The following is a 12,743-nucleotide window of genomic DNA, read 5'->3' on the forward strand; positions in this document are numbered from 1 at the left end:
GCGCACACAGACGGTTACTGGTGAATCACGGGCACACACAGACGGTCACTGGTGAATCACAGGCGCACACAGACGGTCGCTGGTGAATCACAGGCGCACACAGACGGTTACTGGTGAATCACGGGCACACAGACGGTCGCTGGTGAATCACGGGCACACACACATGGTCGCTGGTGAATCACAGGTGCACACACATGGTCGCTGGTGAATCACAGGTGCACACAGACGGTCACTGGTGAATCACAGGCACACACAGACGGTTACTGGTGCATCACAGACGGTTACTGGTGAATCACAGACGGTCGCTGGTGAATCACAGGTGCACACAGACGGTCGCTGGTGAATGACAGGCACACACAGACGGTCGCTGGTGAATCACAGGCGCACACAGACGGTCGCTGATGAATCACAGGTGCACACAGATGGTCGCTGGTGAATCACAGGCGCACACAGACGGTCACTGGTGAATCACAGGCGCACACAGACGGTCGCTGGTGAATCACAGGCGCACACAGACGGTCGCTGGTGAATCACAGGCGCACACAGACGGTCGCTGGTGAATCACAGGCGCACACAGACGGTCGCTGGTGAATCACAGGCGCACACAACTTCTATTGAAGTCTATGATGGCAAAGTGAGAAAAACTGCAACCATGTTAAGATGTTATTTTTTTTCCACCTGTCGTGTTGCAGTCATGCTCAGTTGGTGTTGCGAGGTGACCTCTTTAACAATAATTAGATGAGACTTCCCATTGTGATCTTCAGGTCATGTGACAGTCCTAGCTGTCCTCTGTCTAGTCCTAGCTCTATTGGCTCAGTTGTTTCATAGACTACACAGAGAGCTGCTTGGATGCAGCCACCACCTCATAGGATATATTAGGGCAGAGGGTCCCGAGCCCTCTCTCCCACAAATACGCTATACCCTGTGGCTATATCAGAACAACCTTTGTGGAAAACCTCTGTAAATATAAGATCTGCAGTGAAATGTGCATTAAAAGATCTGTGCACACCCTGTAATGTTATATTTGTGGCCCTTTCTTATCTTTTGCACTCCTCAGATTTTCCAACCTGCTGTAACAGTAAGAGATCAGTAGTGAGAATCGGCTGCGTGTGCGGCTGTATCTGTCAGGAGGGAGACGAGTAAGAATGATTAATGGTATGTGAACCTCGGTAATGAAGAGCCGCTAATTGAGGTTACTGCATTTGGTCTGTAATTTAATGGAGCCGTTTAGCGTGGAAGCGCTGGGTATAGGATGTCAGCAGCTCCGCACCGTGGAAATTAATAGAGATATCGATCTCTCTCATATTACAGAACTGCCTGCTGCCTATTAAGCATCTGCATTCAGCAATGTATAAAGCCAGAACGGAGTGCAACCTTCAATTATCACTACAATTCCCACCATGTCATGGCACAGACAAGGAAGACATATTGGGAGATGTAGTTTTACAGCAGGAGCGCCATCACTTGGCCATTATGATGCTCCTTTACAACATGTTGTCACAGCTCAGCTCTGCACCACTCACCAGATAGCTCAGGGCACTTGCAAGCTGCTTGGCGACCTGGAATTTCCATGGGGTCGTGAGATGTTCACTCTTTCTGTGCATGAACAGGTCCAGAGGGCCGAAATCAACAAATTCTTCAACCATGATATCTGGAAGAATAGAAAGACGTGTGATACAGAGATCTGTAAACAGGACAACTACTCACCCCCTGTCACATGCAGCCGTGTCCTCACTAACATGACAGAAGAGCATGCACAATGGCTTTCTCTAATGAAATACTCTGTGCTGCTGTGGACTCCTGATTTCTGCATATATTTTCCTTGCACATTGATAAGTTGTCTTCTCCCAGGCCCCGCCTCACTGTTCTGCCTTCTTCTTCTATCCATTGTGCACTTCTCAATGATTACCTATATGTTTTCTAATACTTGTGCACACTATTAATCTGTGATATATTTTGGGTTTGCAGCTCTGCGGCCCGGTGTACTACATTGGTGGGATCAGACTCTTTGCAGGTGAAACAATTTACTCATTCATATCAGCGGTTCTTCAGCTGTTGCAGAGCTACAACCCCCAGAATGCCCAGGAAGCTAACAACAAAGTCACAGGCTGGGACAGTATAGAATATAGATTGCTGACTTACTTTCCACATCTCGCACGCATACACCGTGGAGCAGGACAATATGCTTGTGGGACACTTGTCTCATTAGACTCGCCGTCTCAAAAAATGCCTAAAGCAAATAAAAATAAATAAAGTTAAACAGAACCAAATGATAGAAGTAACAGTGGAGAGATGGGACGTATTCAGGTTTGTTTCCGGTGAAATGTCTATATCTGTCATCTGCAGCTGCAGCCTGTCTGAGCATCGTGTACAAGGCTGGAAAGGACAAGGGTTACAGATCACTGGTCAGCACAAGGTCTTTCCAAAATAATGAGTGGTAAGGCATGCTGGGAGATGGAGGGCACAGGTTGTAGACTTGAGGTTTAAGGCTGTGTCCACACAGGTGCACAGTTCACCTCTCTTGTAACCGTCCATGCACCAGCATTGGTTAGGAAAGCTTTAAAGGAGAAATAAATGATATTAGTAAACATGAGATGATGGTGACCCCAAGGTTTGTCAGGATTCATACAGTCCTGCAGAGAATGTAAGGGTTAATCTGCTAATCTGATCCTTATTTCAAAATGGGGACCAACTAAGGGGTAGGGTGCAGCCAAGAGGTAGGCTTAAACTTGTGTGTCCTACAACAGGGCAGACGGGGAGGCTCCTGGTGCAGCCAGTGGTGAGGAGCAGGACAATGAGGAGGAGGAGGACGTGAGATTGAGGTCACACACTGGTAGAGATTTACCAAAATCAATGCAAAATAGAGCGCAATGTTACTGGATGAGGTTTCCACAACCCCCCCCCCCCCCCCTACTTCCCATTCACTCACATTGTAGTAAATATGGACTACAGATAGTCGATGCTGCAGCTCGTCCTGTTACATGAAAGCAAAAGATTTCACTTATTGCAACTGGTGAGGACTTTTGGGGAGGGTTTCCGGTCTCTTCCACAGTGTCATTTCTATGCAGTGTGTGAAGCCAGCCTGTTTGCTTACTCTTACTTTGTGCAATGGACCCCATTATGTACAGAAGGTAATGTGGACTTTTCCTAGGCTTATTTTGCACAGATCACCTGCTCTCTCGTGCTGACACAGCAGCCAGTGATCCATTGCTTTTAGTGTGGGAGTGTAGATAAAGATAAAGTCAACAAACCAGTGAGATGTCCCTGTGGCTGGGGTCCAGTACTTTCAGGATGACCTTAATGTCCTTTTCTGATCCACAAGGTTCACTGTCATTATCATCTTTGTAGTTGAGTTTTCCTGCATAGATCTGTGTTCTGGTTCCTCTTCCCAGATGCTCCAACTGCGGGGAAAAAGAGGAGTGTGACATTCTGTATGGCAAAGTTACACAACTAGTCGTACCTGTAGGATTGTAATATCTGACACCAGATGTACAAGGGTAATGGCCAACCTCAAGGGCAGCACTGGAGAGACAGTGCATAGAAGAGCAGTCATCCTCTATATAGGTATATATGGGCACAGCATATAGTAAGAGCTGATACAAACAGAGTCTCTTTCTCTTGGGGACTCAGTTCAATAGTTGCATCTGTATTTGAATGGTCGGCATGTAATACTACATTTGTACTGGAGGGGCCGCCACTGATAACATAACAGCTGATCGGCAATGAGTCTGTATTTACAATATGGGTTATCCAGACAACCCATTAAAACCTAAAATCTTTGCAACCATTTTATTTTCTTAATTGACGCAATCACAATTAGAATTAAACGTGAAGTTATTATTTTCATTAAAAATCTCCTAAATCTACTCGGCATTGCTATGGTTACAGACAGCAACCAAACTGTCACCTGATCACGTGACCATGCTACCCTCCATCCAAACCCCGAAATCTTGCTAAAGGTTTACTCAGAATGCAAGAAAAAATACCGACTGTGTCAGAATTAGTGGAGGGGCGGCTATTTAAGGAAGCAAAGAGCTGTAGTAGGTGAAGGATCCTCTTTTAGTAACAAAAGTAAGATCTCTTCATTGTGCGTCTGCTGATTCTTCACACACACAAAGGTCATGAAAGACTCAACAGATGAATAACATTTCTCTAGTGGATGACTGATCACCGGACTGACCTGCACAATCTGATCCTTCAGTATTCGGTGGAAGCTCAGCTGGCTGATGTGATACACCGGCTGCCACTCCACCGCCTTCTTCGTTGCAATAAGTAGGTTTGAAATTTCTGCAGAATAAAAGAACAAAAACAAAAGGAGACATGAAATCCACCGGGCTCAGGAAGCGCCAGACGTTTTGCATCCTCCTAGTGTGGTAAATTCATAGAAGGAACATAGGAGGAAGCCTGAGAGCGGCGTACAGATGGGGACACCTGATATCTAACAGTGAGGCCTGGCCAATGCTCCATAAAGGAAATATCCAGTGCAGGCTGCAGCCATCTATAAAATAGGAAGGAACTGGGTGTGGGATCACTTCTAGTAACTTGCTGCTTGCTATTCTAATGATCTACATTTATACTCTTCATAAAACGTATGGGAATAAAATCAGATAATCTTCTGGAGATCCGGCAGCTCATAGTATGAAGCCGTCTGGACAAGATTGTCATACATTTGTGGGATCGTTCCTTACCTCTTGGTTTAGGAGGGCAGCACCTTTTCAGAGTAAAGCTGACATCATCCGTCCTGAGGACCTGTCCCTTTAAGTGCTCCATCAGTTGCTTCAAGTTGTCAAAGACGCGGTCAGAGCCCAGCAGGCAGTACGTCTTGTCTTTGACTTCAATTTGAAAATTTTTGTATTGTTTCAGACTCTTAGACTCATACTATATATTATAAAAAAAATGAAATAAATCAGGTAATAAATTGGATCAGAGGGTTCTTGTACATCACAATGATAAACTGTACGGTCAGACGGGGCTGGAACATTGAGATGCATATACAGGCACACACGTATATACAGGCACACACGTATATACAGGCACACACGTATATACAGGCACACACATATATACAGGCACACACATGTATACAGGCACACACATGTATACAGGCACACACATGTATACAGGCACACACACACATATACAGGCGCATACGTATACAGGCGCACACGTATACAGGCGCACACGTATACAGGCGCACACGTATACAGGCGCACACGTATACAGGCGCACACGTATACAGGCGCACACGTATACAGGCGCACACATATATACAGGCACGGCTAGCGGGATATCCCATAAGCAGCCATATTATACTACTCACCTGGGATATTTTGGAGCACGCCACAGTCATAAGTATGTGATTGAAATCCGTACAGCTCCACCGCAGGACATACATCCCTTCTTCGTTGCCTTCTTGTCTTAGTTTGTTTATGGCATACTCCGTACTGCAACAAAAACATAAGAATTGCTCTTCATATACAGGATACAGTCTACAGTACAAGACACAATCACCATCATGCTGGGAATACTTTGTTTTTGTACAATAGCAAACAATTATTTACAATGGGGGCCTATTGGTGCCATATCACAACACAGTGGCATAAGTCGGATGTACATGTCAGGAAATCTCAATCTTTATAGTCTAGTCTTTTCGGGAAAGGGTTAAACACTATAATTTTTAGGCTAGCAGGACCAGGAGAGTACCAGTTATCCTTGTGAAGAGCACTGGTTAGTATAAGAAGTCTTGTAGACCGAGCAATGCTCTATGGAAAAAGTGTATGCAAGTCACCGACCAACCTGGAGGACAAAACCTGCCTCTTTAGTGCCACCTATTGGAGGTACCTGTCCTACCAGACAACATCCAAACCTTTAACACTATTGAGAAAGAAAACCCTGAAATAGCTGAAAAGGGAGGGTCTTTTCCTTCTGGAGGGCACTTTGGTTTGACATTTTTCTGAAGTAATTTTTCAAGGTTGAAGTGTTGGACATTGACTTCTAGAATAGCTGCCGCCAATACGTGGCACTAAAGAGGCAGCTTTTGTCCCCTGTGATATTAACTTATTTGTATAGTACTAAGGCTCGGACCACAGAGCGACTTAGACTGCCACTCCCGTTGCGCAACCACTCATGTTAGTGGACAGAGTCTATTTGTGACCTGAGGGTGCGGCAACCATCGCAAGAAAAGTTGAGCAATGTTGGACTTCTTTGCAATTAGAAGTAGGAACACCCTTGGGTTGCAAAGCCACTCCATCCACTAACATGTGTAAAGGAGTCGCAGGACGACATTACAATCTTTTGGTCATGGCAAACGTCACCATGTAGTCCTAGCCTAGTACCAAGGAGTGTGAACAGCCACAAGAAATAAACTGCATTGGGGGCAGGATTTCCCAATGAGTTGGATCAGCCCCTGCCACCCCACACCCCCGAAGTTTCAGCAACCGAAATACAGCATTAGGAAAGGCACCACATTTTTTTTATCAGTTGCTGTTACAATTCCTGGAAGTTTTATTACACGAAATATAAAACTTTCTAATGACTCAGCAACTTGTTCACAAGATGGTGCAGGAGGAGGAGGACGATACTGTAAATATGTTTATCTATAGGGGAGCCCTTACGGTTTGTGTTAAAGTAACCCTTAGGCTGCATTCACACTGAGTAACGCTGGCGTTTTTTGTGCTTATTTTTGCACATAGCGCCGCGTTAACGCGACCGCAAAATAGCGTGGCGCAAACGTGGCGCTATGTGCAAAAATAAGCACAAAAAACACCAGTGTTACTCAGTGTGAATGCAGCCTTACATATGCACCTTGTCACTTATAAGTAGTCTGTGGCCGGACACTTACCATATTGGCCCATGACAACCGTTCATTATGTTGTGCACGATCAGAGGAGGAGCCACGTCAGTGCAGAGATAGTGGTGAGCGTCTGCCGTGAGTCTGAAGTACCCGTCAATCAGGGCTGTCAAGGAGAGCGCCTCCTCTGGTGAGGAGACTTTCAGCTCCTACATGGAACAATGCATACAAAAGATAAAACTCAATGTAAGAGCATAAAAGTAAGAATAGAGCTGTAACCTGAGCAAACGATGGCAAACAGCGGGAGTGAAAGGGGGAGCAACAGAAATGGGGAGGGGGGGCAACAGGCAGATAGATGAAATATAATGGCTAAGTTCACGACTGTGCCACAACATACACATGGGGCACCAGTTGGACCCACTGACTTATAATCAGGGTGGCCAGGCTTAGCAGTGCATGCAGTGACAGAACGCTCTGTGGTAGACGTCCCGATGCAGATGTGGGTACAGCCAGAGAAGCCATCCGTCCTCTCCCATTACCATGCTCTTGTTGTCCTGGTTATTTATGATGACGGTGTCCTCCTTTACAACGATGTGAGTGATTTCGGGGAAGTAGGAGAAACTCGTCCACTGATTCTTGCTGTTCGCCTTTGAATCGCTCTTATTTTTATTATCACTTTTCTTCCTCTTTGTTTTCTTCTCTTTTTCATTGGGTTCAGGCTGGAAGCAGAATGAATAATATGACATGGATATAAGTAAATTGGCATAACCTTACATGCTGTAAATACTAGGATATATATATTACCATAGGAATGACGGCATACAAGTACACACCTAGGAATCCAATATTGGTGCCAAAATGACAGTACCTCGTAATACAACCACTATATTTGCACCCCGGTATCTCTTAGCCCAGCAGCTGGTTATAATATAACTAAGACATGTGGGAAGTTACAGGGTTCACTGACATTACCGCTGGGTGCCGCAACCTTGGGCTTATCTAAGTTCTTCCTCACCAGGAGTCACATACAGGAAGAGCTCGCTCCCCACAGCGCCTACTAATATGACGTGTCTTGTTTTCATCCATTCATGGAAAACTAAAGATGGCATTATGGGAATTTCCCTCAGGTAATAGGATTAGTATCATTACCATAACAAATAGAAGCAGCAATAAGTAGCTGTAAATTCCCCTACGATTCCCCAGAGGAGACAACCATAGCAAACAAGTGGAATACATTAGTTATTTATTGTACTTTTATAACTTCCATATTCCATAATTATTACATGATATATAGTTCAAGCCTGGATATTGTTAAAGGTGACTTTTTAGGATTAGCTCCTAATGTGCGTACACGATTGGTTTTTAGCAGCTTTCCCCTGCAGGGTCTATGGCTAATTCTCAGTTCTCCCTGAGCTGGTGGGTGAGGACTAGATGCTGCAAAATTAGGAATAAAATACTTGGGGTGACACAGAAAACTTACTACGATCTGCAGCAGCCTCTGTCTGTGAGCATCTCTGCTCCTCCCTCCACCCCACCCCCATCTCCGCAGTCTTCTATAGACACAGATTATCTGATCCTTCTATACGCGGGCAGTCTGATCTCTCAAAGACAGATTGAGCAGAGATTTAAGGTGAAGCAGCAATATGCTTATTCTTCAATATCACCTCTAAGGCTATCACAGGCTCATTTCGGTCAATGGGTTTGTCCCCTAAAGAACCCCGTTTATTGACACATCACAGAGATCCAGATCAGTTCCATCTTGCCGCTACTTACCCCTGGTTTCAGCCTCCACTGAATCCCGTCATTCCCGGTGACCATGACTTCATGAACCTCCTGACTTTTGTACGGCTTTTCTGAGGTAATATTCAGTAACGTTGTCTCGAAGATCTCTCCTCCGTAATTCTTTGTCAGTGTCTCCAGGGTGGACATGTACTTCACCTTCAGATCGTGGGGTGAGACGCTGCTGTCACAGATAGTTTTATTGTTGAATTCCTTGAGAAAGTTCCTGAAGACGTTGTTGATCCTCAGCCGGGTCAGGATGTTCCTCTGTTTGATGGTTCGGTTTAATGTTTCGGGAATATAACGCTTGTAACTGAAAACCAATTGGGAGAGATCATAAGATTATTGATCGGCAATGGCCAACGCTGCAGCTGAGATAACAAGAACCATTATTATTACAGAGCCTCCATATGTTACTTGTGTTGTACTTGGCCTCCTCCTTTTGCATTTCTTTATTTTTATACAATTGTTATGTCTTAAGCAACAGGAAGCAGAAAGTTGCACAAGTGTAACACAGAGCTGTGATACATTGTGATAGTGAATAGCACATCCTGTCATTACCTTGGCACACTTGTAGCTACATTTACACAAATGGTGGCCACCCGGACAGGAAGCCCAATAGTTTCTAAGCAACTTGCATCACCGCAACCTGCATAATACCACTAAAACTGGTCAAAACATTACATAAAAAAGTGGCTGACACTTAAGGGAAGGAGACCACAGGAGATATGGCTTGCCAATAGATTACTAAATGTAGGCAGGGTTGAGGGGATATCGTCACTCCATAGGGAGAGACCACCAATTAGTTGTGTGGAGTCTTATTAAACCATGAGCGCTCTACTGTGCAAAGGAACATGGGAAGAATGTGCAAATCTGACTTCCATGATGTAAATGTATGCATGCAACTAAAAGTTACCAGGCCAGCAAAAAGAGAAATATACAGACCCTGCAAAGACAGAAGACGATGACTGAAAGAGTGCACGTACTACAGGGGTATTCCCATTTCATAAAGTGATGATATAATGCTAAGATAGATCATCACTTTATCATAGGTGGGGGTCTGACCTGTGGGACACTCATCGATTATAAGAATGAAGTGGATTTCTTAGCAACCTGTCTGTGCAGAGAACTGCAGCTGGTCCCCATTCACTTAAATTGTGCTGCACTTTCGGGTTAACACAAGGTACCACAGCAGCAATTTAAAGGATAGACCCCCCCCTCTCTCTTCCCCAGGCATGAAGTGGTGCCACGTCCTAGCAATAGGCCCAACTTTATAATATGGAAATAGCTAGATAACATTACACAAGTATCAGAAGATACTCCCCAGCACTCAGTACATCGCCCACCACTACATCTGTGTGTTTTGTTGAGGTCCCAGATCAAGGACTGATGTCAATCTAAAGCTATTGAACAGCGCAGAACCCTTGGAGATACTGTCCCTCAAACCACACCAGAAGGAACCATCCAGCACAGATTGCAAACAGGGGCGTGCAGCATTGAGAAAGCAGACGTCACATCTGCCGAGCAGAAACCTGGACAGAATCTTGTAATATCATGGTCAGGTTATTCTGGAGTTACCGGTGCCCTGGTCACTAACCTTATATCTTTAGGAAGTTCAGGCAGCTGCATGTTCCTCTTGATGGCGTAGTGAGAGATCGCTAGCACGGCCATCCCAAGGCACTCGTTCTCAATCTCGTGCATCTCATTGTCACTTTTCGGGTCCCGAACAGGCGCCAGACATTTCACCAGCTCATACTGGCCCTAAGGACCGAACCAGGACAAAGGGGATGAAAATATCAGAATTTTAATTTAAAAAAATAAATACATTTTTAGCAGTTCTTGGTTCTAAATTTTAGGGGTTAGGTCTGTGGTGTTTTAGTTTTAGTCTGAATAAATATTAGGAATCTGGTATGAGGTGTAAATTAATTTTAGAAGTCGGATCTGGGGTCAGAACTCATTTTATTTATACTTAATTTTGGGATGTGACCTGAATTAATTTAGGACTTCTGGTTTGTTTTCCCTACTTGGCTAATAATTCTACAATGCAGGCAAAGTGTTAAGATGACATTTTTGCTTTTGCTGTTGAGCTCTGATCTTCACCAGACCACAGGACCCAGGTAAGTGGACCTAGGCCACAGCAATCTACAAATTTCTTCTCACCAAGGACGCTGGTGTAAAGTTAGATTCTCATTAAACTAACAAGTATATTTGCACCTACAACCTGGCACTCTTTACAGCGTCAATTGGGGGAAGATGTCAGATACAGCATTTGGAATTTGCTAATAAGCAGCTCCTACACCCCGGTTCTCACAGTCATATCAGCTCCTCTGTTAATAAGATTTGCACTTCGTTCACACCTGTGGCAGGCGTACGTTCTTCTAGCACTTTCCAGGGTCAGGAGAAAGGACAGACGTAGTGGACACCAACGGAGGCCAAGGGACCCCACTGACTATAATGGGGGTCCGTCAGAGGCCCATTCTTTGAAAACAGACAGATCTGTGCCAGTTGATCGGACGATGCAGATGTGAACCCAGCCTTATCGGGGAAGAACAGCAGATCATACAATACTTAATGATAAAAATAAAAATGGTGTTACCTGTGCAAATATATAATCCAAGGAACTGGCATCAAGGATTGGGGTCCCCTCTGGAGCCTGCTTGCCGTCATAGCTGTCTTTCTGCTTTTTGGGGTAATATCTCCACACTGAGGCATCATTTTCATTTGTACCGTGCCAATTTGTAAAAATGAATCTAAAAAGAGAAATAAATAAAAATGTATTTTTACCTGAATTGCCGGAGCGCTGTGTCCCACTGTCTGAACACTTGGAAGACTGACCATATTCAAAGGGCGAGAAATACTATCAGGGTGAGCTCGCCCACATTCCCACATCTCCCCAGCACGAGCCATAGGGGGTCCATGAGCAGAGTTCGTACATGTGGCTCTGCTGTAAGTGTAAAGTCCTATGTTTTTGTAGGGGATCAACAAGGACTACTCCAGATCATATTTCCAGAGCATGCCATGATGTTAAGATATTAGAATTTTCTGCAACATGTGAATTCCCACTAATGCGGCAGAATTTAAGGTCCCCTCCCCTGACGTGTCTGTTTTAGCAAATACTTGTATGTCCCCAGAACTAACAATTTTGGATCATGTTTTTATAGTACTTTGATGTGTTATTCCTCTGAGAAATGTATGAATAAGCTGACTGGGTGTTACCATTCCCCTGTCAAAGACGCGTATCCCTAAATAGAGCAGAGATTGGTCAGTGTCAAACTGTACAGCGACAAGCCCACAACTGGGCACACACTACTGTCAATGTATTCATCCAATTCCAGGAGGAATAACAGTGGGTTGTAAGGAAAGATTGTCCAGTATTGTTATTTTATGGGAAACAGAAGCTGCTGACTCGGTATTTGACATCCATGTTCCATAGTAGAGGAAGCCCAAACAGGTTATCATGGGTTCCCCGTTTTACAAGGCTATTTATAGCTGAACTTCTTAGTACACAGTATGACATCACTGAAGATCACGGCAGGACATGAGGACATTAGTACCGGGAGGGAAGAAGAGATTAGTCACATGTCTCGCCTACGGTTCACTAGGACTATAAGAATGAAGATCCCAACAACTTCCCAAATACTGAACGGCATGATGAAATCTGCCCTAGAGAACTGAGAGGTGGCGCTGCGGTGCCCTAGTATTATTGCTATGCCGTTTCCGGTACCCGGAGGCTGATGCAACAGCTGAGCCGTGAGGGGTCTGACACATCACATACTGAAGAGATCACAATGAAAACGCAATTGGATGCCAGAAAACCCCTTTATGTCCCAGTAATCCAGTTTACATGTTTACCAGGCACAGCACCATATATGTGGCAGTGGTTGTGCCTGATATTGCAGCTGACAGCAGCTCAGCCCCATCCAAGTGAATAAGACTAAGCTGTAGTAAATAATGAAGGAGACAAAGCCCTTTAAGCAATAGGTCAATGGGAGTGGAAGGAACAAAACCAACACCGACCCCACATTGATGTCTTATCCTAGGCCGTCAATATCTAAGTCCTGCAAGTCCTCTTTAAGGGGTGCACTAAAAGGCTCAAATGATGTGCAAAGGAGGAGTAAATGTAGAAAAAAATCCATAATAGAAATGAGATTTTGGTTGCGTTTTTCTCATTTTA

The 12,743-nt window shown here is 44.6% G+C and overlaps 1 protein-coding gene across 2 annotated transcripts in view; it reads right to left on the reverse strand.

The window, feature by feature from the left end:
* The window catches only part of JAK1 (Janus kinase 1), a 40,403-nt gene that overhangs the window by 7,339 nt on the left and 20,321 nt on the right, over positions 1-12,743 (reverse strand). For both annotated transcript variants that reach the window (XM_075286668.1, XM_075286669.1), the window contains 11 exons: positions 11,166-11,319; positions 10,167-10,330; positions 8,564-8,882; positions 7,330-7,509; positions 6,842-6,999; positions 5,321-5,444; positions 4,689-4,878; positions 4,181-4,287; positions 3,252-3,401; positions 2,143-2,230; positions 1,524-1,651 (listed from right to left, as the gene is read on the reverse strand). In XM_075286668.1, the coding sequence (XP_075142769.1) occupies positions 1,524-1,651; positions 2,143-2,230; positions 3,252-3,401; positions 4,181-4,287; positions 4,689-4,878; positions 5,321-5,444; positions 6,842-6,999; positions 7,330-7,509; positions 8,564-8,882; positions 10,167-10,330; positions 11,166-11,319 (1,762 nt within the window). The remainder of the gene's footprint in view (positions 1-1,523; positions 1,652-2,142; positions 2,231-3,251; positions 3,402-4,180; positions 4,288-4,688; positions 4,879-5,320; positions 5,445-6,841; positions 7,000-7,329; positions 7,510-8,563; positions 8,883-10,166; positions 10,331-11,165; positions 11,320-12,743) is intronic.

Source organism: Leptodactylus fuscus, chromosome 9, assembly GCF_031893055.1.
Source record: "Leptodactylus fuscus isolate aLepFus1 chromosome 9, aLepFus1.hap2, whole genome shotgun sequence".
In the NCBI taxonomy this organism is placed as follows: domain Eukaryota; kingdom Metazoa; phylum Chordata; class Amphibia; order Anura; family Leptodactylidae; genus Leptodactylus; species Leptodactylus fuscus.